Source organism: Acomys minous, assembly GCF_964271855.1.
Source record: "Acomys minous genome assembly, chromosome: 5".
Lineage (NCBI taxonomy): Eukaryota > Metazoa > Chordata > Mammalia > Rodentia > Muridae > Acomys > Acomys minous.
In genome coordinates, this window is record NC_140494.1 from 102,869,339 (window position 1) to 102,895,455 (window position 26,117).

At 41.1% G+C, this 26,117-nt stretch overlaps 1 protein-coding gene across 5 annotated transcripts in view; it reads right to left on the reverse strand.

Moving 5' to 3' along the window:
- ARHGEF12 (Rho guanine nucleotide exchange factor 12) overlaps positions 1 to 26,117 on the reverse strand; it is a 129,332-nt gene that overhangs the window by 77,942 nt on the left and 25,273 nt on the right. For 3 of the 5 annotated variants that reach the window (XM_084783594.1, XM_084783592.1, XM_084783593.1), the window contains exons 2-3: positions 1,911 to 1,934; positions 556 to 641 (exon numbers count right to left, since the gene is read on the reverse strand). In XM_084783594.1, coding sequence (XP_084639720.1) covers positions 556 to 641; positions 1,911 to 1,934 — 110 coding nt within the window. Of the gene's footprint in view, positions 1 to 555; positions 667 to 1,910; positions 1,935 to 20,182; positions 20,351 to 26,117 lie in introns of those variants that run through there. The other 2 variants (XM_084783595.1, XM_084783596.1) reach the window with 2 other exon arrangements.

Consider the following 26,117-nt stretch of genomic DNA (forward strand, 5'->3'; position numbering starts at 1 on the left):
TCTGTCTGGCACTGTGGCACATGCCTAGAATCCCAGCACTTGAGAGGCTGAAGCAGGAGGATTACAAATTTAAGGCCAGCCTGAGCTACAGATCCCATCCCCACTCAAATAAAATGGTGAGTAGGGAAGACAAAAGAGGGGATTTTCTATTCATTCTTTCAAAATGCAGTAATCATAATTTTTCAAGTTGCACTGCAGCTAACTGGTCAATTCACAACAATCACAGCTGAGTTTTAAGTGAACGCAGAAGCTCTCAGTGGTTAACATCCTTCATTTTGTGACACACTAGTACTTACAGCATGACTCATCTAAGAACTCAGTGTGCCCTCGACCTCCAGTCCTGACATCACTATTTCTATGACTATAATAGTTCCTACAGTGATGTGTCCACGGGGGCATCTACAATGCTGAGCTAAACATGCATTCATTCTGCTGACTGCAGGGTATGGGGGGAGGGGGGGGAAACCACACCGGAGGGTTTCAATTCACCTACGTTGTATGATTATGAACTCCACTATTCTCAAAACATTCTTTGGGAAAACAAGAGTATTTTACCTGTGGGGTCAAAATCATGTGATGAACTGCGTTCGACTTTCTGTTTCTTATCTGTTGGTGACTCTCGGTTCAAAATACTTCCATGCCTAGGTTAAAACAATCAAATATCTACTGTAAAAGAAGCATAACAATAAAACTTCATATAAATTTACACCAATGCACCTGTTCATGGTGTGTGTGTGTACGAGCACACATGAAGGTCAGAGAGAGTATAAGGTCCCATGCAACTGGTGTTACAAGACTTTGTGATCTGCCCACTGTGGGTGATGGAGACCAAACTCTGGTCCTCCGCAAGAGCAGCAAGCACTCTTAACCACTGAGCCATCTCTCCAGGCCCCAAACAAACATAAATAGGAAAAGTCTGTCTTACATAGCATAGGCCTCTATATTTTCAGTTTTAAAATTCAATGTAAGTCATATGTACTACACAGTCTATGTTCTTGGTTATAAAAGGTGAGCCGGGCGGTGGTGGCGTATGCTTTTAATCCCAGCACTGGGGAGACAGAGGCAGGCAGATCGCTGTGAGTTCAAGGCCAGCCTGGTCTACAAAGCAAGTCTAGGACAGCCAAGGCTATCATAGAGAAACCCTGTCTTGAAAAACCAAAAAATAAATAAATAAATAATAAATAAATAAAATGATAATAAGCTTCAAGAAGTAAAAGTAGCATTCGTTATTAAAGTTATTTTTATTCTTAAAAATAGCTACCTATAGTTTACTGATTTTTATGGTTCCATTTAACAATAAGAAAATAGTGCTCCCCAAAGAATTAAACACATTCTTTGACATTATACACACTACAGTCAAGCTGAAATCACTACAGAAATATAATATATGTAAAAATAATTTATAAAAACAAACCTACTTAGGCAAGGCTTTCTTTAACCCTACCTTCATAGGCACAGGCACAAAGTGGAACATTTTCTATATTTTTCCTTTATTGTCTTAAGATAATTAAGACTAAATCAGTGTCAAAGTTCATGAAAGGAGTCAAGGCACTCAAGTGACAACACACACCCAAACCAGCAATCCATTTTCACCTCCCCAAGCAACTCACAACTCAAAACAGTCACGGATTTTAAAATTAAATTTCTTCATAGGGAGTGACCTTAAAGTGTCAATTTGAATAAACTTTTTAAATGCTTACATTAAAAACACTGAAAATATTATCAAAACAAGGCTGTGTTCCAGAAGAAATATGCAACACCTGTTGTGTTTGAAATCCATGAAGCATTATGAAGTCTGTACCACTTAAATCCACACTCTCAAAAACCACAGAAATCCCCATAGTTTCAAAGGAATGCTTCTAATTAACGGTTAACTCCAACTTCCATATTAAAAAAACTCAACAACTTACCTTATAGGTTTTTTGAGGGGAAACCTGAAACAAAGGGAAAACAAAAACAGATATTCATGTTAATTTAAAAGATTCTGTTATTACAGCTACTGACTATGCTCAACCAGAAGGCATTACAATCTTATGCTAACTTCCCCAAAGCAAGACAACAATGAGGCTGAAGGTTGGGCTCCATTTTTTCAGCCTGTTTTTTTAATCTTATTCTCATTTATTTTTAGCTTTCATAACACAAACTCTGAAAAAAATACCTTCAGAGTACTACCAGCTACTAAAAATATGTTCCTCAAGTAGAAAGCAAAGGGTTGGTTTTGCTTTGCTTTGTTCTTCTGGGGTTCCTGAGTGTTGCCTCCTGGTTGTCTTTTAAGTATTAGAGCCAGGCGTGGCTGCACAGGTCCTTCTCCAGCTTGGGGGGGGGGGTGCGGGTAGGGCCAGGAAGGTTCCAGGTACAAGGCTAGTGTGGAACATATAACGAGTCCTGGGCCAGCCTGGGCTACAGAGGAAGACCCTGTCTTACGAACGGGGGAGCGTGTGATTTGATTGTTTTGTTTGGTGTTTTTTTCAGGGTGGGGGAGGGTCTCCTTACATACCCCAGGCTTACCCTCAAATCCATGATTCTTCTGCTTGGCCCTCCACGGTGCTGGGGGAAGAGGCCTACACTATCACCCCTAGCCAGAGAGGCTTCTGGGTGAGAACCAGATGCTACATGAATAGCTATAATCAATTTACCACAGAGGTGGTTTGGTTTCCCCCAATAGACAAGTTTAACTACAAATTCACTTTAATGCTTATTTCAATCAAGCTGATCCACACAGAGCATCTACAAACCTCCATGGTAACAGATGATGTGGTAACATTACCGACAGCGGTATATGGAAAAGCATTCTAGAACAAGAGGACACTGTTCTAGAAAACAGGTAGCCCCAAGAGGACAACCCAGGAGTAAGCGTCCCTAAGTCACCTGATAATCCTTTTGGAGAAGGAGGAGGAGGGACTGGGAATAGGTTTCTTCTTTACCAATGAATATAAACTGGCAGAGAAGGACTTGGCCTGAGTGCCTGCTAAGGATAGCAAAGGAAGGAACTGCTTTGGCTCTCTGAGCTACAGGACCCCAGAAGAACAAAACAAAGCAAAATGTACCCTTTGTTTTCTACTATCAACTTCAGTCACTCCAGCCAATGCTGCTTACTGTCAGGATCTGCAGCATTCAAGGGATTGTGACAAAGAACTCTAGAATTTGCCAGACAGCATGACAGTTAATATTTCTGAATTATTTTCTTTTAAAAGAAAATGAGAAAGAACAGAAATGGAACGAGAAGCAGAAGAGTAAGGACATCCGCAGCGCAATGCTGCACCATCCACTTACTAAAGACAGCTGCAGCGCAATGCCACACCATCCACTTACTAAACACAACCGCTGCGCAATGCCACACCATCCACTTACTAAACACAACCGCAGTGCAATGCCACACCATCCACTTACTAACGACAACTGCAGCGCAATGCCACACCATCCACTTACTAAACACAACTGCAGGCAATGCCACAACATCCACTTACTAAACAACCGCAGCGCAATGCCACACCATCCACTTACTAAAGACATCTGCAGCGCAATGCCACACCATCCACTTACTAAAGACATCTGCAGCGCAATGCCACACCATCCACTTACTAAAGACATCTGCAGCACAATGCCACACCATCCACTTACTAAAGACATCTGCAGCGCAATGCCACACCATCCACTTACTAAAGACAACCACAGCGCAATGCTGCACCATCCACTTACTAAAGACAACCACAGTGCAATGCTGCACCATCCACTTACTAAAGACATCTGCAGCACAATGCCACACCATCCACTTACTAAGGACAACCACAGGGCAATGCTGCACCATCCACTTACAAAGGACAACCGCTGCGCAATGCTGCACCATCCACTTACTAAAGACATCTGCAGCACAATGCCACACCATCCACTTACTAAAGACATCTGCAGCACAATGCCACACCATCCACTTACAAAGGACAACCACGGGGCAGTGCCGCACCATCCAATTACTATAGTCATGAAGTACAGAGAAAAATCTCACAAGGCTTTTTGAAACTTTTTTAATGACTGTTTTTCCTTTACGTACATTGTTGTTTTATATGCATGTCTGTGTGAGGGGGTCGGGTCCACTAGAACTGGAGTTATAAACAGTTGTGAGCTGGCATGTGTGGACGCTGGGCACTGAACCCAACGTCTTGAACCCAGGTCTTTTGGAAGAGCAGCTAGTATTCTTAACTGCTGAGCCATCTCTCCAGCCCCCCACAAACTCACAACTTTTAAAAATACAGCAGTTTCCCCCTAATTACTAAATTCTATTTAAAGCAAACAAGGCAGATGGTCTTGCGTTCTCTAAGAAAGCAGGCTGAGCAAAGCAGAGAGCAAGCCTCACTGGTGAGCAGCACCCCATCATGGCGTCGGCATCAGCTCCGGCCTCCATGCCTTGTCTGAGTTCCTGCCCTGATGGTGCTCAGGGGTGGACTACATGGAACTCTAAACTAAAACAAACCCTTTCCTCCCCAAGTTGTTTCTGGTCATGATGTTTCATCACAGCATTAGAAACCCTAACTAAGACAATGGGTGTGTATCAACTGTTCTCACCAAGCACCAATAGAGTCTCAGAGAAGAAAGGAGCCTTTATTCCCCGAAGTCTTAAAAGGAAAAGCAGTTCATCTGCACTCACTTTCAGATCACAGACCATGGAGAGACCCCCATTCATCCATCCAGTGCAGCACTTAACTTGCACTTCAATACCCAGATGTTTAACTGCACAGAGAAACCCTGTCTCAAAGGGGGGGGTGTGCACAAAATTATATGTAGATGCCTGTGCACAGAGCTCAGGTGAGGACATCAGGTATTCTGCTCTGTAACTCTCAGCCTTATTGCTGACAGGATAGGATCTTTCATGGAACCTAGAGCTAGGCTGGCAGCCTCCCAAGCCCCCCAGTGATTTTCCTGTCTTTGCCCCCCAACCCAATACAATGCTAGGGATACAGGAATACTGGCTGTGCCTGTATGTTTACTTGGTTGCTAGGCTATGAACTCGGAGCACTCTTAATGAGCCATTTCTTCAGCTCAACCACATCTTTTACAATTACATGTCCCAAGTCCATAGAAAGCATTTTATTATTTTCTTCTAAAAAATAATTACACACACACACATAAACACTAAAAGAAATTGTTAGTTTTATACTAAAGAGGTTTGTCATTGAGTCTAGTATCAAATGTTAGTAAGCTCTCAGTCAAAATTAACTATACTGTCTGACAAAACTGTTTTTCTATGAAATCTAAATGTCTCAGACTTTCGAACATATGAGGGGGGTTCCCCGAATTTTATGGGAGAAATGTAAGAAAATTAGCATCATGCATGCCATTTCATTTTTGCTCCTACTAAATTGTTTCTGTTTAATTTTTTCATGTGTATATGTACATGGAGAGAAATGGAGACAGACAAGACATACACACACATACACACACACACACACACACACACACACACACACACACACACACACACATACACACACACACTCAGAGATGGGGGTGGGGACAGGGGAGGGAGAGAGAGAGAAAGCACTTTGGGTGCCTCAACCACTCTCCATTTTACATACTGAGGCAGAGTCTCTCAGTGAACCCAGAGCTCCCCAATTCAGTTAGCCTAGTGACTGGCTTAGCTGGGGCTCTTCTATCTCTGCCTTTGGATGCTGGGATTGCAGGTGAGCCTGTGCCTCCCTGGCCTTTTATTCTATTCTGGCAATTGGGGTTCCAGTCCTCCTACTCACAAAGCTATCTCCCCAGAAGTGCTTGGTTTCATTTTACACTCAACAAAGGAATTAAAAGTGGGGAGAGTTAAAAACACAAAATATACTAGAACGTACTGTCATCGGTAATAATGGCTCTACACGGCACTAAACTGCAAGCATGTAAGGAAAAGATGCTCTGACAATTCCAACATTCCTCTTGAAGCATCCCAGAACTGTGAACTGCTGCTGACAAGACTCAGTTCAGCAGGTGTACCTCATGCCTCTTGCCTGGGAGGTTGAGGCAGAAGGATTTGCTGCTGCCTAAAGCCAGCCACTGAACCTACACAGTGACTTCTCAGACTATGGAGTGATCCTGCCTCAAACCAACAAAAACAAAACAACACACAACAAGGTTAACTTAAAATTCATAGACCATTACTTCTATTTTCTCTCTCTCTTAGCTGCTAAAAATGGAGATTATTCTAATGCACTTTATACATAAGACTGCAATGTTATTGTTACTGATCAAATTACTTTATTACACACTAACAATCAAGAGAATTTTACTCCTGAGACTGAGGAATGAGACTGTCTCCTCCCAAGATGTAAAGTCTCCTATGAAAGGAAGTCCCTCAATTCTACAACATAGTGGAATAATTTATTTTTCTCTCTACAAGGACTTCACACATAATACAAAGTCCTTTTATGAAAATTAAAGCATATGAAACATATCAACTGGTAACTTTCATCAAGCTGGGGACGGTGGCACATGCCACTGTAATCCCAGCTCACTGGGAGGCTGACTTGGACCCTTTGAACCCAGGAATTTAAGACCAGCCTCGGAACCATTGGCAGACTCTTTCTCTAAACAAACAAACGAGATATTAATATATTTTACACCAGTAAATATTTCATTACAGCACTGGCTTTAACCTATGCTACGTAAGACCCTCGGGGCTTTTAAGAGGGCCACAGTGGATCAAGAGTAAGCAGAGGACTCTAAGTTCCCCATACATCAGAGTGGCTTGGCTTTTACTTCAAATAGAGCTTCCAAACAAATGACACAATCTGAAAAAGAGACCTCTAAATACCTTTTTTCACTACTGAGGATTGAACTCCACATTTAGACAGAAGGAGAGATCCAGTTCTACACACTTGTCCTTTGACCTCCACACAGGAACTGACTTATTCCCATTCTCTCATGTTCCCTCCCTCTCTCTCTCTCCTTTCTCTCTTACACACACACACACACACACACACACACACACACACACACACACACACACACACACCACAACAACAATAATAATGTTTGAAAACTTTAAAGCCTTGTTTTTTCAATCCAATCCCTATTAGGAGTTGAAGACATTAAACTCCATTTCCCAAAGAAAGAAGAATCTACATGCTCTGGAATTTTCTGGAAGAGCTGGGTTTTTATGGTTTCCCATCTACCAATGTGGACTCTGTATGTTTACTTTATACTCTGAGATCAAGTCCAACATGCAATATTTATTTCCATGTCAAGTTGCTCTAGCTTAAGCCACTGAGAGCTCTTTGGGGTTGGCACTTAGGTTGCTGGGACATCCCCATCCCTTCTGTGCTTTCAGCACTTCTTTATTTCTGGCACTACACAGTACTCTAGACTCCTTAGCACACTAGAAAATACAAGAGCATTTTCCTACTCCAAACTTGTAAGTCAAGGAATAAAACAGTATAGATGACATATAGATGTTTTCCACCTTTTTATGCAGTATAATTGTTATATGCTTTCATATGACATACATAATCACAATTTATAAAAGCCCAAACCACATTTCATTTAAGCTGAATTTACTGACATCAAGTTATTCCTGATGTTCTTCCTGTACTTTTTTTTTTCTTTCCTGAGAGTCATAGCACAGAACAACTGATGTCCTTACACACACTCTCCTGCCCTTTTATTTTTTAATTTTCCAGACAGGGTTGCTCTGTGTGACAGAGACCTAGCTGTCGTGGACTCACTTTGTAGACCAGGCTGGCTTTACAGAGATCTGCCTGCCTCTGTCCATCCCTGGCCCACACCCAGTAGTAGGATCTAAGGCTTGTGCCACCATGCTCAGCTATCTTTCTGTCCTTTTATTAGCTGTACAACCTGTAGTGATGTCACCTTTCATTCTTGCTATTGGTACTGCTTGTCTTATCTCTACTCCTGATCTGCCTAGCAGCTAGTCTAACTAGCTAAAAGTTTAGCATCTTAGTAATCTCAAAAGAACAAACTTGTAGGTTAATACTGTTGTTTAACTGTTGTTGGTTTTTTTTTTTTTCATGGACCTCTGCTCCAATCTTTATTTTTCTTCTCTGCTTACTTTGGATTTGGTTTGTTCTTCTTTGTCTAATGTTTTTCTAGTTTCTTAAAGATGGAAGTTGGTGCTACTAGTTTAAGAAGTTTCTTCTCTAATACATCTTTAATGCCCATAAAGTTCTAAGTAACTCCCCAGTGTTATCCTCCACATTCTGGTGTGTTTTGTTTGCTTTTGCCTTCAACTTAAGAAACAGAAACAAAACCAAAAAATTCATTTTCCTCTCAACTTCTTCTTTGACCTGTGGGTTATTTCAGAAGTATGTTGTTTAATCTCCATATATTTGGAGATTTGAGATTTCTTTATTCATTTCTAGCTTACTGCACAGAGATCAGCTGACTTGCACCCATTCTTTTGCGGTACTTCTACACTGGAACGTGGTCTATCTTCCACACATACTCCACGTGCACATACAAGACTGAAAAGAAGTGCTAAGCTGTGGGCTAAAGTGTTACCCCCCTCCCCAATACAAGCAGATCAAAGTGGGAAGTAGTGTTAAGCATTCTACACCTCTACTGGGTTTATTTTGACCAATTATTGAAAAAAATGATTGTGGATCTGTTTGTCCTTAAATTTACGGTTTATTTTTTCATTAATTTTGAAGCTCCTTTCTTGACACATAAATGCTTAGACATGGGGGAGCACTTTGCTTTTGTGTCCATAAGGTCCTGAGAACTTTACAAATCTTTACAAGCTAAGCACAGTAGTTCATATCAGAATCTCAACATTCAGAAAGCAAAAGCAGAAAGATCAGGAGTTCAAGGCTATCTTTGGCTACATAATGAATTCAAGGCCAACTTTGGCTACATAAGGTCCTCTCTCTCTCTCTCTCTCTCTCTTTTTTTTTTTAAACTTGAAGTTTATCTAGTGGTTTGTAGTAAACTCTCTCAGAGGCCAATGACCAGCGGGCAGCAGATCCAGCTGTAATAACAACCTTTTGGGCTAATGGTTGTGCCATTCTCTGGTGAGTGAGCTGTCATAGACAGAAGCAATGAAAAGAGAAAAGTCCACAGCAGGTGCAAATGAAAGAAACTTCTTTCCTCCTAAGAGAGGACCATGTGGTCCATCTTTTCCTCACCCACTGACTGTGGACTAAATGGGGTCATTCACTTTATCCAAAAACCCTGAAGGTCTGTGACTTAAGACACTGTAAGGTAAGAGTGGAAGCCATGATGATCTAGGGCCACAGAACTAGTCATGGGTAATGAAAATAACTAGGACAAAGGTCTGCAAGGATAAGCACCTTAGTGTACTTGAAAACTACAGTCTCTACTAGGGCTTGAGAACATGAGATGACATCAACAATAGACAGAAGCCAAAAATGTAAGAAGTTTATTCATAATGTAAAACACCTAGAAAGTTGTCATCACAATCTGATTTATGTTTAAAAGAACACTCTCGTCAGGCATGGTGGCAAACACCTATAATCCCAGCAATCAAGAGGATGAGAATACAAGATTGCCTAAAGTTTGCCAGCCTAGGCTATATAGCAAGACTCTTTCCTCAAATTTTAAACAGGGGGCTAGAGAGAAGGTTGTGAGCACTGGCTGCTCTTCTAGAGGACCTGGGTTCAATTCCCAGCACACACATGGCATCTTACAACTGTCTATAATCCAGCTCCAAGTGATCTGGCACCCTTATACCAGAAAGACATACATGCAGGTAAAACACCAACGTTCATAAAATAAAAATAAACAAAGCATTTTTAAAAAATTAAATAGGTAAGTGGAAGTGGATATGCGGAAAATACATTATAAACATGCACAAAATTTTAACTAATAAAAACTAATCAAAAATAAGTTATTTTAATTAACTAATAAAATAAAAGGCATCTGTTTTCTTGTTTTTAAAATATTAAAAACAATCAATAAACCATCACATTCCACAAATTCGAACACTAAGAAAGTTTAGTCTATGCTTACAGTAACAGTGTATTTCACCCCAAATAATAAATACTTAAGAAGCACTAAGCAGGTAGGAAGAAAACACACAAAGTTTACACTGTTGATACTTACCCACCCCCCTTTTAAAGGATTTATTTATTTACTATGTATACAATGTTCTGCCTGCATGTGTGCCTACAGGCCATAAGAGAGCACCAGATCTCATTATAGATGGTTGTGAGCCACCTGTGATTGCTGGGAAATAAACTCAGGTCCTCTGGAAGAGCAGCCAGTGCTCTTAACCACTGAGCCATCTTTCCAGCCCCTCTTTGAGTTTTTTAAGACAGGGTCTCTCTCTCTCTCTGCAGTCAAGGCTGGCCTAAAACACTACATATCCCAGGATAGCCACAGTGCATGTGATCCTTCTGCCTAAGCCTCCTGAGTGATGGGATCATAGGTGTGAGTCACTAGGTCCTCTTTTATTGTTTTGTTTTTAATAGAGATTTTCAAATATAACATGACTGAGAGACATCTGGTAACTCAGAACAGCAGCACAGCCACTAATTTCTGCCCTCTTCCAACACTAGTGTCTGGGTTTTTCCAAGAGCTGATGTCATGGCTTTTCACAGAGACAGACCAGCATTTACAGGCCAGAGAAGGAAAGAGTTTCCCCAGTAGCTATGCTCAGTGTGGCCTTTGTACTGCCCCTCTGCCAAAGCCAGGAAGACCCTGCTAGAGAAAGCTATTCAGTTCTTGGGAAGAGGGGATAAGAGTCCACCCTGGGAGTTTGGAGGATTGTGATTGGCCAAACTTACAATTACAGAATTCAGTTTCCCATCAGTGCTGAAACCCAAATTCTAATGGAGTAACCATCAGATGTCTCCTAATTCTTTCAAGAAAAATACCATATACTGAATTTCTCTCTCATCCCCCAGCAAGTGTATGTGTGCTTAGCTTAAGAGGTATTCACATAATTTTACATAGTTGCAAAGAAAAGATAAGCCAATATAAAATGGTTACAAATCTGCTTCTTCCAATCCTAAAAGCTCAGTGGAGAATTCAATTTGTATCTATTTACCATGTGGGCAATTTGCCAGCTGTACACGTAGAGATCACATTGCCATCTGAACAGCAACTACTTCTTTCTAAACATGCATTCAATTCCAGGTAAAGATGGAAGAAAGGAAAAGCAATTCTACCACAGTAGTGCTCCTCAGCACTAGAAAGCAGACTCGTCTTTCAAGAAAGGACATGATTATAACCTCTAGCCACTAACTAGGAGATATACTTGCCACGTCTGTTACTTTGGCTTCTATACCAAAGAGGTCTTGGTAGGCTCTAAACAAGAGTCAGGTTGCCTAAGTATAAGGATCATAGACCTGGATCATCCAACTCTCCCTGGATCCAGGAGGCAATACCCAGGTAAAACATGGGAACAGACTCAGAACTCGCCCAGTCCCAGATTTAGAATATTGCTGGAGGTAAAAATGGAGATGATGTGAAAAGGCAAAGCAATTGTCACCAATCACAACACAGAGAACAATGACCTCGAGTGCTTTGTTATTTGAACAATGACAGAAAAATGAAAATGCTAATAATAGCAGCTAACACAGCTTAGCACATGCTAATAACCATTGTAGCTGCATTATACCCATTACCTAATTGAATTTCTAGCAAGCACCATTATTACATATATCGTATGGATGAAAAAGTACTACACGGAAAGAGTAAGGCACTTGTCTATGGCCAGACAATAAGCACAGAAGCTGACATGTAAACTCAGGACTTATAGCTAGCTCTAGACTCTTTTTGGTTGTATTTTTTGTTCTGTTTTGTTTGTAATGTATTTTTATTTTACTTTATATGTTTGTCTGCTCTGCCTGCATTGTATCTGTGTAACACATGCATCCTGGTGTCCTCAGAAACCAATAGGGGACATCAGATCCCCAGAACTGGAGTTACAAAGCAACCATGTGGGTGCTGGGAATTGAACCTGGGTCCTCTGCAAGAGCAGCAAGTGCTCTGAAGCACTGAGCCAACTCTCCATCCCTAGACTGTTATTTTACCCACTGCTCAGCAGGAACTGTTTTAAGTTCTGAGATGTATTTATGACTATGAGTGTTTTGCCTGCATATGTACTGTGTGCTCTCTATGTGACCTCAGAGGTCAGAAGAAGGCATCAGATCCCTTGGAATTGGACTTACGGATGGTTATAAACTATCACGTGGGTGCTGGAAACCAAACCCGGGTTGTCTGCAAGAGGACCAAGAACTCTTTACTGCTAAGCCATCTTTCCATCCCCTGGACAGCAGGGAAGGGCACTTACTACCAAAACTGACAATCCAAGTTTAATTCCCAGGACTCAAATGACAGGTGAACTAACTGCCCTCTGACCTCACATACATGGTATATGTACAACCTCTCCTTCAACACTAAATACATAAAATGTATATTTAAGAAATTAACACACTAGAAAAATATCCCAAGAAAACACAGGAAATAGTATGTCCAAGAAACAGACACAAACCATTAACACTGATATGAGTGCTGCTAGCTGCTAACTTTCAAAGATTTAAGAACGTTTGCTTTGACTGGCAGTAGTAAGTAGCACATGCCTTCAATCCTAGTACTCAGGAGGCAGAGGCAGAGGCAGAGGCAGAGACAGAGGCAGGCGGATCTCTGTGAGTCTGTGGCCAGTCTGGTCTGCAGAGTGAAATCTAGGACAGCCAGGGCTACACAGAGAAGCCCAGTCTCAACAAAAAAAAAAATGGGGGGGGGCCTCTGTTTTGACAAAATTTTGCTATATAGCCAGGCCTAACCTCAAACTCATGACAACAATTCTACAACAGCACGTAGGAACTAGGGTTCCCACTATATGCCACCACAGTCGGCTTTCAATGCTACATTTGATTTTCAATTCTAAAATACAAAAGCTATATGAGCATCAAGACAAAAAGAATCAAAGCACTCATGTACAACTAGAAAGACTAGGCTCACCTCAGTGTTGATCCAAGGAGGAAACCATGCGCCAAAAGTCCAATGTGAATTTCATTATATTTTATTTTCCCACACTGGAATTTGAGAGATATTTAAGAAAGCTGTTTGTTCTCAGATATAGTCTTATGTAGCCCAGGCTAGCCAGAAGCTTGCAATTCTCCTGCTTTAATCTTGAGTGCTGGACTTACAGGTGTGTGTCACCTTGCCCAGGTAGGATGTAAGAAACCTGTAAAGAAGTAAGCACTCACAAGCCCTTCTAGTTGAGGGGAGGGGGAATTAATTAAAGATAAAAATCCTTACAGTAGAAAATTAAAATAACTCCGACTAGAAGATAAAAGGAAAGAAGGTAAGCACTGGATCAAACAACACAGATGTAATGAAATTTCTCTGACAAGTCGTTCTATTCAGCAAAACACTAGCACTTCTTCAATAAGGAACTAATCTTAAGTTTGTACTCACACTTCTGCACACAGGAAGCACTAAGCAAATGGATTGTTCTTTTTAAGGAGAATATGGGGTTAAAAAAGAGCCTGGCACCAAACATGATGACCTGAGTTCAATCCCAAAACCTACATGGTAGACACTGTCCTCTGACCTCCATATGCACAGTGTGGCATGCCTGACTCCCATTCCTCCACACAGTACATACAATAAATAAGTAAATGTGATTTTTTTTAAAAGGAGACTCTTTCTTCCTATTTCATCCACACACTGGAATGTAAGTTCTAAGGCAACAGGGTCTTAGGGCTCACTGCTACACTCTAGCAAAGTGCTAGACAAGACAGGCACTCAATAAATGTGTAATGTAAGAATAGACACCAGACATGGCAGGCCGACTCACCTATCTTCAGAGTTCTTCCAACCAATAGTGTTCTAGGCATTCATTTAGATTTACCATTGGCATCTCAAGTACAACAGACCTACAAATCTTTACTTTGACTCCCACAAAATTGCTTTTCTGTCTTAACAAATAGACCTCCATCCACACAGATTGTCTAGGTAGGATCTAGAATTTGGGCTGAAGAGATGGCTCAGTGGTTAAGAGCACTGGCAGCTCTTGCAAAGAACCCAAATTCAATTCTCATCATCCACCTTACAGCTTACAATCATCTTTTTGCATTTAAATTAGAAATGCAAAAGTCATTAATGACAACCACCTCTCCCTCTGGCCCACAACTATATCTACCAATCTGACAACCATTCCTGAACATCTACTGTATACCAGCACTTACAGAGTCAAGAATACAAAATATGAAGACAGCATTCTCTGTATCTGTATCTGTGGTGTTTTCAAGTGCTTTATTGCTAATGAATACCTCCAATTCATCTACATCTGGCCTTCGCCATTGCTAGCTTAGACTGACCCACTCTGCCAGGCCTGGCATCTGCAACAATGTCGGTTTTCCAGTCTTGCACACAACGTCTAGTTCCTTTCCTGTTAAGCAGCCATAGACTTTCAAACCACAAATCTGTGTCCCTCCCATTAAACTTCTTCAATAGTTTTCCATTACATCAGGGGAGTAAACATCCAAGACCAAACATGACATGTGAGGGGAAATAAGGCTCCTCTTAGCTCTGACCTCAGTTAAGCTGATATGCCCTAATGGCCTTTGGGGCCTCAGGGACTTTCCCTAGAAAATGGTGTCTTATATACTGCTCTGTGTGAGACCCCCTTATTACCAATGTAATTTCTGAGATCACTTCTTAATGGCTACCACCTCAGAAAGGCCTTCTTTTTTCTCTGCTCCCAAGATTTTATTTACTCATGTTCTTACATTATATTTGAATTCAGAACTATATAACAACTATTGCATAGCACAAGAAATGCGAACTATGGGGGTTGAAGAGATGGTTTAATGGATACAGTACTTGCTGTGAAAACATGTAAAAGACAGTCATGCACCTGTAACTCCAGAACTGAAGGGTGGAGACAGGACATCTGGGAGGGAGCTCAGTAGCCCGCCAGCTAGCCTAGTCAAAAGACACAGCCCAAAGGTTCACTGAGAGACATGGAAAAGCAATCACCCAACATCAACTCTGGCGTGTACATACGTACACACACACACACACACACACACACACACACACACACACACACACACACAACTTCTCAGACACAAAGAAAATACATGAGCTATGAAAAAAAGTGATAAACTAGGATCTAAAGACTTATGCTCCTGAAAATGTGAGTCATTTTTATAAAGGCATATAAAATGCCAGTTGCATTGGTACACACCTGTAATCCTAGCACTCAGGGACACAGAGGCAGGCAGATCTCTGTGAGTTCAGCCTGGTCTACAGAGCAAATCCAGGACAGCCAAGACGAAACCCTGTCTCCAAAACAACAACAAAAGAATATAAAACAGGATGGGAGAAAACATTCCAAATCATGTCTAGTCATGGCTTCCATTACACTCTATAGTAAACTGAATGATAAGAAGACTCAGTTAAAAAACAAGATTTGAAGAAACAATTCACAAAAGCTATGTGGATGGTAAGTAAGCACAGGAAAGGATATTCAATCTTAGTAGTCATTGGTGAAATACAGAATACTATAGCACACCACAGCAGGCCCATACAGTGGCTCAAAGGAAGGACTGACCATCCCGAGCATCAGAAGCACAGGTATGAAGCAATGACACGCTGCTATGAGAGTATGGAATAGCCAGTTAACTCAGAAACATTTCCTTAAAGGTTGACATATGCACTACCCACACTAACCAAGTAGTCAATCCTGGGTTTATAGCCAGAATAATTGAAAACCTATGTCCATAAGAAAACAAGCAAGAATGTTAAAAGCAAACTCTATACTCCAACCCATGTAAACACCATGTCCATCAACAGTAGAATGAATAAACTATAGTACATACCCATAAATTATATATTACTCAGCAAGAAAAATAAACTAATGATACACAACATAGACAAAAACCCAAAATAATTACCTAAAGAATAAAATAACCAAGCAAAACACATCAAAAACAGTATGAGACCATTTGTATGAAACAAATGCAAATTAATCCATTGTGGCATAAAACAGATAAGTTGAGGGCACAGAGGGAAGGATTACAAAAGCGGCACAAGAAAAATATTATTTATTTTTAGGTTTTTTGAAACAGGGTTTCGGTACATAGCCCAGGCTGTCCTCAAATTCATTATATAACTGAGGCTGGCCTTTATCTCAGGGTCTTCCTTCTTCAGTGTCCTGAGAGCTAAGATTACCAGCTAGCACTAACTCATCAGCTCTATTGCTTTTCTTGACTGCAATGACAGTTTTCCAGTTACACACATACATCAAAGCCTATCAAAGTGCACAACTGAAACACTCGCAGCTTAGGGCTGGAGAGCTCAGTCAGGTAAGGGCTTGCCACATGAGAAGGTGGACCTGAGTTTGGTCCCCAAGCCATATAAAAAGCCAGGCATGGCAGACTGTCCGTGGAATGCCAGCATTGGAAAGAAAAAGCCAGGTAGATTTGCAGGGTTTGCTAGCCAGCTAACCTGGCATAATTGGCAAGGCCCAGGTCCTGGTAAAAAGCCCTGTCTTAAAACACAAGGTAGAGGGCTTCCAAGGAACAGTACACAAAGTTTATCTCTGCATGCAGAGCCATGTGCACCCACTCACACACCTACACACAATCATTTTAAGCTTATTACACATCAATTATACTTCGATAATGCTTTTAGATTTTAAAAATAAAACTAATGTTTATATGAAACAGTACTACTCGTAAAGACAGGTACAATGGTACACCCCTACGATCCCAGCATTTAGGATGTTAAGGAAAAAGGACTCACAAGTTCAAAACTATAGCACAATATGAGATGCTTTCTTTAAAAAAAAAAAAATAAACACTACCAGGAGGCTGGAGAGATGGCTTAGCGATTAAGAACAGTTGTTGATCTTGGATAGGATCCGGATTTGGTTTGTGGGACCCACATGGTGGCTCATGATCATCAGCAACTCCTGGTCCAATGCTCTCTTTTTACCTTTTGTGCACTGCATGCTCATGGTACGCTCAAACATGCAGGCAAAACACCAACATATATACAACTAAAGTACATAAATATTTTTTTTTAAACACACTTCTTGGCTGGAGAAATGGCTTAGTCGGTACACTACATGCCATGCAAGCATGAAGGCCTAAGTTTAGATCCCTAGTACCCAAACTAAATTAAACTAATTAATTAATTAAAATTAATTTAATTTTAAAAGTTAGACATAGTAACACACTGTTCTGACCCTAGTGTTAGAGTGGGAAGTGGGGGGTTAGGAGCACAGGCAGAATCTGGCTGGTTCCCAGAGCTTGCTGAGCAGCCAATCTATAGTCAGTGCCAGGGTCACAGAAAGACCCTGTCACAAAAGACAGGTGGAAAGTGGGGCTGGGTAACAGCTCAACAAGAACAGATCTAGGCATTGAGTGTGCGGACAAGATTTAGATCTCCAGCATCCATGTAGCAATGCTGGGGCAGGGAGTGCTGTCCCGCCTGTAACCCTACCGATTAGAGGCTAGACTAGCTAAGTGAGGCCTGGGTTCACACACCTCAATACATGTGGTGAAGAGCAAGATTCCCAACATCAACATCCCATACACATGTGTACACCACACTCGGACACAGAGATCAAAAGTGTGGGAGACACCTAAGTAGACCTTTAGCTTCCACACTAAACACAGGCACATGTATGTTTACTCTCACACACAAGCATAGACATATGTACTGTATATACACAAAAAATTAAGCAACTGTAGAGCCTATTGCCCATAAACATTGTTATAATTTATGAACTGTAAAAGATGCAATGGTCTGAACATTCCCCTCCCATTGTAAATTTCACACTATTCATAATTTTGCATGGGAAATTCTAGCAATTTAAGACTAACTGACTAAACCTGTTCCGTAACTTTCTTCTTTTAAGGTTTTGAAACATACAAAAGGATTGCTATGGTGGTGAGATGAACAATGTCAGCCCTAAGAGAATCTCTTGGCATCCAGGGCTAGGTCAGTTGTTTATTCTACCCATATACTGTGTAAGTTGTTCTTCCATCACTCACCCACTCAAAAAGTTAATTTAAGCCAGGCATGGTGGCACTCAGGGAGGCAGAGGCAAGCAGATTACTGTGAGTTCAAGGCCAGTCTGGTCTAAAAAGCGGGTCCAGGTCAGTGAAGGCTATACAGAGAAACCTTGTCTCAAAAAACAAACAACAACAACACACACACACACAAAAAAAAAAAAAGAAAGAAAGAAAGAAAAAAAAGAAAGGGGAAAAAAGCCCATTTAAACCAGTATACAATGTACAGCCAAACAATAAACAGGCCCTTGCAATCTCCAAGGATGAAAAGGGAAAGACAACCAACAGACAGTAATAGTCTTAATGAATAAATGAATATTCTATGTGGCAAGTTAGAAGGTTATACACATTCTAGACGGCCCCTCACACAGTAAAGTCACAGCTATGAAGGATCAGTAAAGAAGCTAAATGTAACAGTAACGGAAACCCTACCCAGTCTGTCTTCATAAGCCACACTTCCAGTATGTAACTGTCAGAGCAGAGCATTAAGCCTGAGTCCAGTCCTTACTCCACACTGCTAAGTGGTGGCTCCAACTGCTCAGTTTCTGGCAGACTACAATCCTGTTTCTAGTTGCTCTTCTTTTGTAATGTCAATAATTTCAAGAAAAAATTTTAATCTGCTCAGGTGCCAATAGTGAAAAGATCTTTTAGAGTCTAGCTGGCCTTTATTTCATTATTTTGTGGTTACTTATGTAACTACTAATTTTGTGTTTACTAACTTGTTTCTCTAAATATAAAATTTCCCATCTATAAAAAGAGATGAGATAAACTATCACTACATATGAAGTATGGTTTAAAAGAAAGGAGGGTAATTTTAGTAGTAAATAAGAAACCTAGTATTTAATGAAAAACGCTTACATGTCAGTATATAAATACATAAACAATGTTCATTGTATACATGCACCAAAAAGGCACATCATACGCATGAGTTTCTATCTTCTATTCAGTTATAAGCCCTGTATATATTTAAAGTTCAAGGTATAATGTAAATGCCTAATGAGCATGTCAATTTGCTAATACTTCTGAGGGGTCAGTCTTCAAAATGTAAGGAATAGTATGGGAACTCATCTCACTGTGGAGAAGACAAGCAAATGAACTAAAAGCTTTACCGTATGCTCCAGAGTGCAAGTCTAATCTGCCTGTAAGCACATCTGCAATATTAAACATTTCAGCATTATAAATTACAGTCCTAGGTCTTTCAGGCTACATCATCATCATCATCATCATCATCATCATCATCATCATCATCACCACAACAACAACAACTTTTAACACAACCAAAATCTTCAGAAGAAAGAAAATCTGGGCTTGGGATACAGCTCAGTGGTAAAATGCTTGCCTAGCATGTAAGAGGTCCTGGGTTCAAATGCCAGTAAGACTGTAAAATGAGAAAATCATTTTACACCACTTCTATTTTTCACATTCAGGCTTCTGTCTAGCATTCACAGACAGCACTGGAGGGAAAAGGCAGAATGCAATCCTAATGCCATCATTGCAATTCGGCAGCAGCTTTAGAGTTATAATCAACATTTTAGCTGACACAAGCAAAAAAACCACTAACCGAACAAAGGATAAAATATTTCAAACTGACACAAGAGTTCCTGATGCTATGGATATCACCTTTTCCAAATAACTGTTTCAATTTTTGAGAAAAAAATAAACTGAAAAAAAAAATAGTCACGAAGATTACTCTGCACCAACGCTCCTCCCCCACTGGAAGATGAATCCCTGCCCCCAGGCCCCGTTTATAGTCCCTTGGGCATCAAAGGGAGACAACCCTCAGAAAAATCCAAGATGATTAAATCACAATTCACACAATAATAATTCAACATCCCTAGCTAAGACTCACGAGCCATTACGACAGCTCAGTTCTACAAAAGTAACAGGAGGGTAATGCTCCCAGCCCTTTGAATAAAGATATCCCTGCATGCTGGGTGTTAAAACCTTTGTTCTCAAGCTAAGCCATTAAAGCATGGGTTTTCAAAACTAGGAATTTTCTTTCTTTAGGTCAAGATATGCTTTTTAAAGGAAGAAAAAAATGCTATTGTAAGAAATAATAGTGATGTACAAATATTCTTTCCCTTGTTCATTTCATTCTTGTTATAGGTATATGCCTTTTACTGGAGCAATTTTTCTACCATTTTGCCTTATTTTTTTACACTACAGAGAAAACAAAGACTGCCATAGATTACCTGGATAGCCGGGCTTGTTTCTTGTTTCCATGGAGCACAGGAGAGTGAAATCTTCACCTACCGCCACTCCCCTCGCAATCCTAGGCTTTTCCTTTATCCATACATTCCAGTCTTGGAGAGGCATTTGTCGATGACCCCACCTCCTCTGCTACCCCAATCACTTGCCATCATCATCTGAAGCTCAGCACTGCACAGCTAATGGGAAGGCGGAGAACAGCATCCGTGCATGCCGTCCCCTGCATTATACCGTACAACGCACAGAGATGACAGACAGAGCAAGTTAGCGCAGCTGACAGGTTCTAAGACAGCTAACCAAGAGCTCTCATAAAATCACAAAGATGTGTACAAGATCTAATTATAGAACCACAAAAAACCTCAATAAAGATGTTTAAATGAGGATTTTCCTGAAAACAGTACCACAAATGGAGTCTTTCGGATATCTATTTTGTTGTCATTTCTGTCTTTTTCCTAATAAGCCAAATAAAACAAATTAGGGGGGGAAAAAACAAGTAACAAACAAAAGGACTCCCCTTGTTAGCAATATGGCCCCCACAAAGAGAATCTGAGAATCTGACCAGGAAGGAGATGGGAGTGGAGGAGAAATGGATTTTTTTTTTAAATGAGGAGGGAAAGAAAAATATTTTCTGCCCCAATAAGCCTAATTAAGTTTGTAGGCTAGGCTGGGAGGACTGAAATTTTTTTCATGCTATTCTGTCTGTTTGTGTTTGATTACTGTGAATCTTCCCAGGTCTCCAACCATGCCCCAGGCACTCTGATGTCTGGCACACTGTTAACTAGCACCCTTGCCACTTGCAGTGGAATGAAGGGGGTAAGAGACACACTCATCCATTCTAATCCCTCGAAGCCATCTGACTGTGTTAAAACAGTGGTCTGTGTCAAACACTCCTCTAACAAAAGCACACTGAGCATTCCCAGCCTCTACTTTCCAATTCAGAGGCATCAAGCCAGCTGTCAAGTCTGCATGCATCTACCGAACTTCTAGGACCAACATATTAGCGCTGAATGAAAGCTATACTGTCTATAATAAATCATATAATGATATAGCTCTGAGATTGATCCCAAAAGCACTTTACCTACATAAATTATAGTTCAAGGTTCTTTGAATTTAAAAGAACCTCAGAGCAACAGTTAATGATCTAAAAATCAGGTTACAAGAAACCCACACCTTGGCCAATGTAGTTTATAACATATGTTTAGATAGTCTTTACTTATGTATATATTTAAAGTTTGTAGCTTTTCAAAACAAGACTAATGACTTTAATGCCCTTAAATATTAAAGTACAGGTGTATTAAGCTTATAATTTCAAAACACTTAACAAGTTAACAGTTATGATTAAAGAAACTATCCTTGATCTGCAAGAAACCAGTCAAACTCGATGACTGCCTGCTAACTGCTAGGACCATTAAGCGTCCTCCACCTGGCCCGGGGCTCCCCCTCTGGGCTTAGCACTTTCCCATCAGTCTCATCCGCCCTAAAAGGCATGAAGCTCCCCTCTGTCTACACTGCTGAACCAATCCCACCACATATTTTAACTTAGAACTTGAAGCTAGTTAATTTCCTATATTAGCATTTTTCATCTTAAGTCCCTAGAAACAATTTTAGTAACCTTTAATCACACAACACCCCCTTTTTAATCAAAATCTCTATTGCTCCCCTTCCTATAACAAACCAAACACGTCAACAACTTCAGCTTCCTCACAGAGCATACTTCAGCTTCCTGGCTGTAACTTAGCTTCCCCCGGACAGTTTCTCTTACCAACTTTATTAATGGAAACCACCCCTTCTTTCAAAATTCAATGTCCAAAATAAAGTATATAATTCAGAGTCCAGAGGAAGTATGTGCTTTTCTCAACTTCCTGGAAAATTCAAATAACCAGTAAGAATATTAAAAGGTGCTGAGGCCAGTGAGATGGCTCTGTGGATAAAAGTTCCTGAGAAGGATCCTCTGGGTGCACGTGACAGAAGGAGGAAGTCAACTGCCACAGCCTGTCTTCCAACCTCTATATGCTATGGGAGGCACACACTTGCATATACATACACACTAAAAATAAATAATAATATGCTCAAGTTTAGAGAAAAGTAAATGGGGTGGGATGACAACGAAAATGAATATGTAGAGTATTCATAAAGATATAAAGAACATGGCTAGGCACTCAGGAGGCGGAAGCAGGAAGAGCTCTGTGAGTTCAAAACCAGCATAGTCTACATGTCGAATTCCAGGCCAGCCAGGGTTTCATAGTGAGAGGGTACTCATAAAGAACGTCTGAATTACAACTTAGATAATTACTCAAGCGATCTGAAAATGTATGGTTCACTAGGTCAAGGTGCTGGCCACCAAACCTGACAACCTGAGTTGGATCCCAAAACTCGTACAGTAGAAGTGAACTGACTCAACAGTTCGCCCATGTGCACAACATGGCATATACGCATTTGTATGTGTGCTTGTACATGCTAATAAACTCAGACAATAAAAATAACAAAATATCTGCCCATGAATATTTAGAGCAAATTTATTCATAATTACTAATAGGGGAATAGAAAACCAAACTATGATTCATCCACACAAAGGAAGACCATTTAACACTTTTAAAAGAATGATTAATTCATGAATCATAAATGAATCTTAATGTATTTTATTAAGTCAAAGAAGGTATATATAATATAGCATTGTACCAGTCCATTCATTTCACACTCTGGAAAATGTGGAAGGATAGTTGTGAAAGCATATTCCTAGTTGCGAGGACTTAGAGGAGAGCAAGGGTAACTATCAAGGGAATCCATAGAAGAGCAGAATCTGTTCTGTATGATGGTAGATGCATAATCTATGCCTGTGTCCAAGCCCACAAAAACACACACTGCAAAGTGCTAAGCAAACAACAGCAGAAGCAATCTCCCTAGCCGGGCCTCAGGGCCCAGGCCTAAGATCCCTGTTGCTCGGGAACAAGGCAGGAGAATCATAGACTCCGGGACTGCACGGGCTGCAGAATGAGTTTAACACCAACCTGGGCAACTTATTGAGACCTTGTCTCAAAAATTAAAAGAGTGAAATGAAATTACAGAGGGCACAACTGGGAAGCAGAGTGCAAGCTTAGCATCACAAGGTGCTAGGTTCAATCTCTAGTACCAAAATGGATTGAAAAATTAAGGAGGCTAGCCAGACATGGTAGCACACGTTAGGAGAATCTCTGTGAGTTCAAGGCCAGCCTGGTCTACAAAAGGAATCCAGGACAGCCAAGGCTACACAGAGAAACCCTGTCTTTAAAAAAATAAATAAGAAGGCTGGGCTAACTTCTGAAATTTAACATTATGCCTTGAAACTGTAAGGCTAATAACAAAGCAACACTGCATTCTACTTGGAAATGTTATGTCATACAGACTGTGGGTTAGCAATTCTGACTAGGAGAACGAGGGCTTACCACTGAAGGCCATCTCTCTCCTCAGTATCTACCTCCTTACCTACCTGGAGGTGGCCAGTGTGCTCTGCCGTATCCTCACACCACTATCATGCTGTTCCCCTCCTCGCAGGCCCATAACAACAGAGCAAGCCAAACAAGACCTGAGACCTCGGGAACTGTGAGTCAAACCTACCTTCCCTTCTTTAATGGCTTCTCTTCTTTCTCTTGTTCTAGCAACAAGAAGCTAGCAAGCCCAAGACAGTTTCTGCATTTCTGTGTGTACACAGACAGGTGTGTACATGTATATTGGGGGAAGGGGGCACAGAAAGGCAGAAGTGGGTAATGAAGTGGCTCAAGCTGGCCTAGGACTCACTATGCACCTTGAACTCTTACCCTGTCTCTGAAATGCTGTATAACACCTGTCCCCCTGAGCCACACTACAGCCTCAGCCCTACAGGTAACTCCCCTGTAATCATGAGGAAAACACAAACTCCAATTTGGAGGCATCCTAAAATACATCTAACCAGAACTCCTGGGACATGTCAAGACCAGCAAAAACAAACTCTCTCACAGCTAAGAACAACCTAAGAAGACATGATGACTAAATTTAAAATGGTATCTGTGGTGGTTTGAATAGAAATTCCAACACAGCCCCCCTGCCCCCCCCACCCCCCCACCCCACCCCTCCGCTGCCTCCATTATGTGTGTGAATGCTTGGTCCATGGGGACTGGTACTATTAGGAGGTGTGGCCTGGCTGGAGGAAGTGTGTCACTGTGGGGGTGAGATCTCCTATGCTCAAGCTATGTCCAGTGACACCGTCTCCTCCTGCTTCCTACTGATCAAGATGTAGAACTCAGGCCTCCTCCAGCACCATGTCTGCCTGGACACTGCCATGCTTCCCACCATGATGATAGTGGACTAAATCTCTGAAACTATAAGCCAGTCTGTTTTCCTTTGTAAGAGTTGCCTTGGTCCTGATGCCTCTTCACAGCAGTAAAACCCTAATTAAGACAATATTCTGGGTAGAAACAGAAAAATGGGTTAACACAACAACCACCACAAAATAAATAAATAAATCCTAGGAAATCTGAATAAACTATTAACCTAGTTAATAATGTCAATGTTGACTTGTACCATATTAATATAACATGTTAACAGTTGAGGGACATGAGAACATGTATGAGCTATCCATGTCCTCTTTAGTGGCTCAATCTGTGAATCTCTCTTGAAAAAACACTTTTTAGAGAAAAGGTTCTCATCACTTAAGGCAGGAAAAAAAAGTGAAGTTTCGGGGGAAAGATAAAGAGCTATGTAAGCTGAAGTAAAGAAAGCCACTGCAGTCCAGCAGAGAGCTACCCAGCCATTCCACACAGTGTCTGAGAAGGAAGCACAAAAGAAAAGGGCCAGCAATGACCTAGTGGGGATGGCAGAAACACCCTCCCCGCTGCTTAGACAGCTGCACCGAGTGCTGACGTCAGTCTCAAGACTCCCGTGGATTACAGCAACAACCACTCTTTGGTGTTTGCTGTGTAAGTTTCAAAGTGAAACTAGCTGCTGATGAATGTTCACAGTTTCCAGACAACCCTCTTACAACCTGAGTGGCACAGTGGCTAGCCATAGGGATGACAGAAACAGAGGGCTGCTGTCTTTAGTCTTTGGATCATTAATTCCTCTGGGAAATTTCTACTGGGAAATTACAAGTGAAATACCAGTCTCTTCCATTTCCTCCTCTAAAAAGGACTGGTCCATGGAATCAAATTATTAATGCATCCTTCTAAGCTAACAAGTGATAGTCACCAGGGTAGGAATTCAAAACTACAAAGTAGATAGATAGATAGATAGATAGATAGATAGACAGACAGACAGACAGACAGACAGACAGGCAGGCAGGCAGACAGATAGAGTGGTGGATCTAAAGTAACAGAGCTATGACAATGGCTAGAGTCACGAACATGTATGACTAAATACAATCAGTTAGTCATAAAAAGGGGAGGGGATATACATTGCCAAATGAAATTTCAAATTGCACTCAATTATTTTAGGGTAAAACAACAGAGTGGTGGTTACTCCTGGAAGATCAGTTCAGGTAACTGGTACACTTGGATCACTAAGACAAACCACGGATTTACTATGCTCTCCTGATTTTAATTTTATGTAGTGGCAACTTTCAAGTATTGTTATATTTTTTGTTTGGTTTTTTTTTTCTTTTGGTTTTTCAAGACAGGGTCTCTCTGTGTTAGCCTTGGCTGTCCTGGACTCACTTTGTAGACCAGGCTGGCCTCGAACTCACAGCGATCCGCCCGCCTCTGCCTCCCGAGTGCTGGGATTAAAGGTGTGCGCCACCACGCCCGGCTGTTTGTTTGTTTTTAAGACTTATTTAGGTAGACCGAGCATGGTGGCACACACCTTTAATCCCAGCACTTGGGAGGCAGAGACAGGTGGATCTCAGTGAGTTCAAGGCCAGCCTGATCTACAAAGTGAATCCAGTGCAGCCATGGCAACACAGGGAAACCCTGA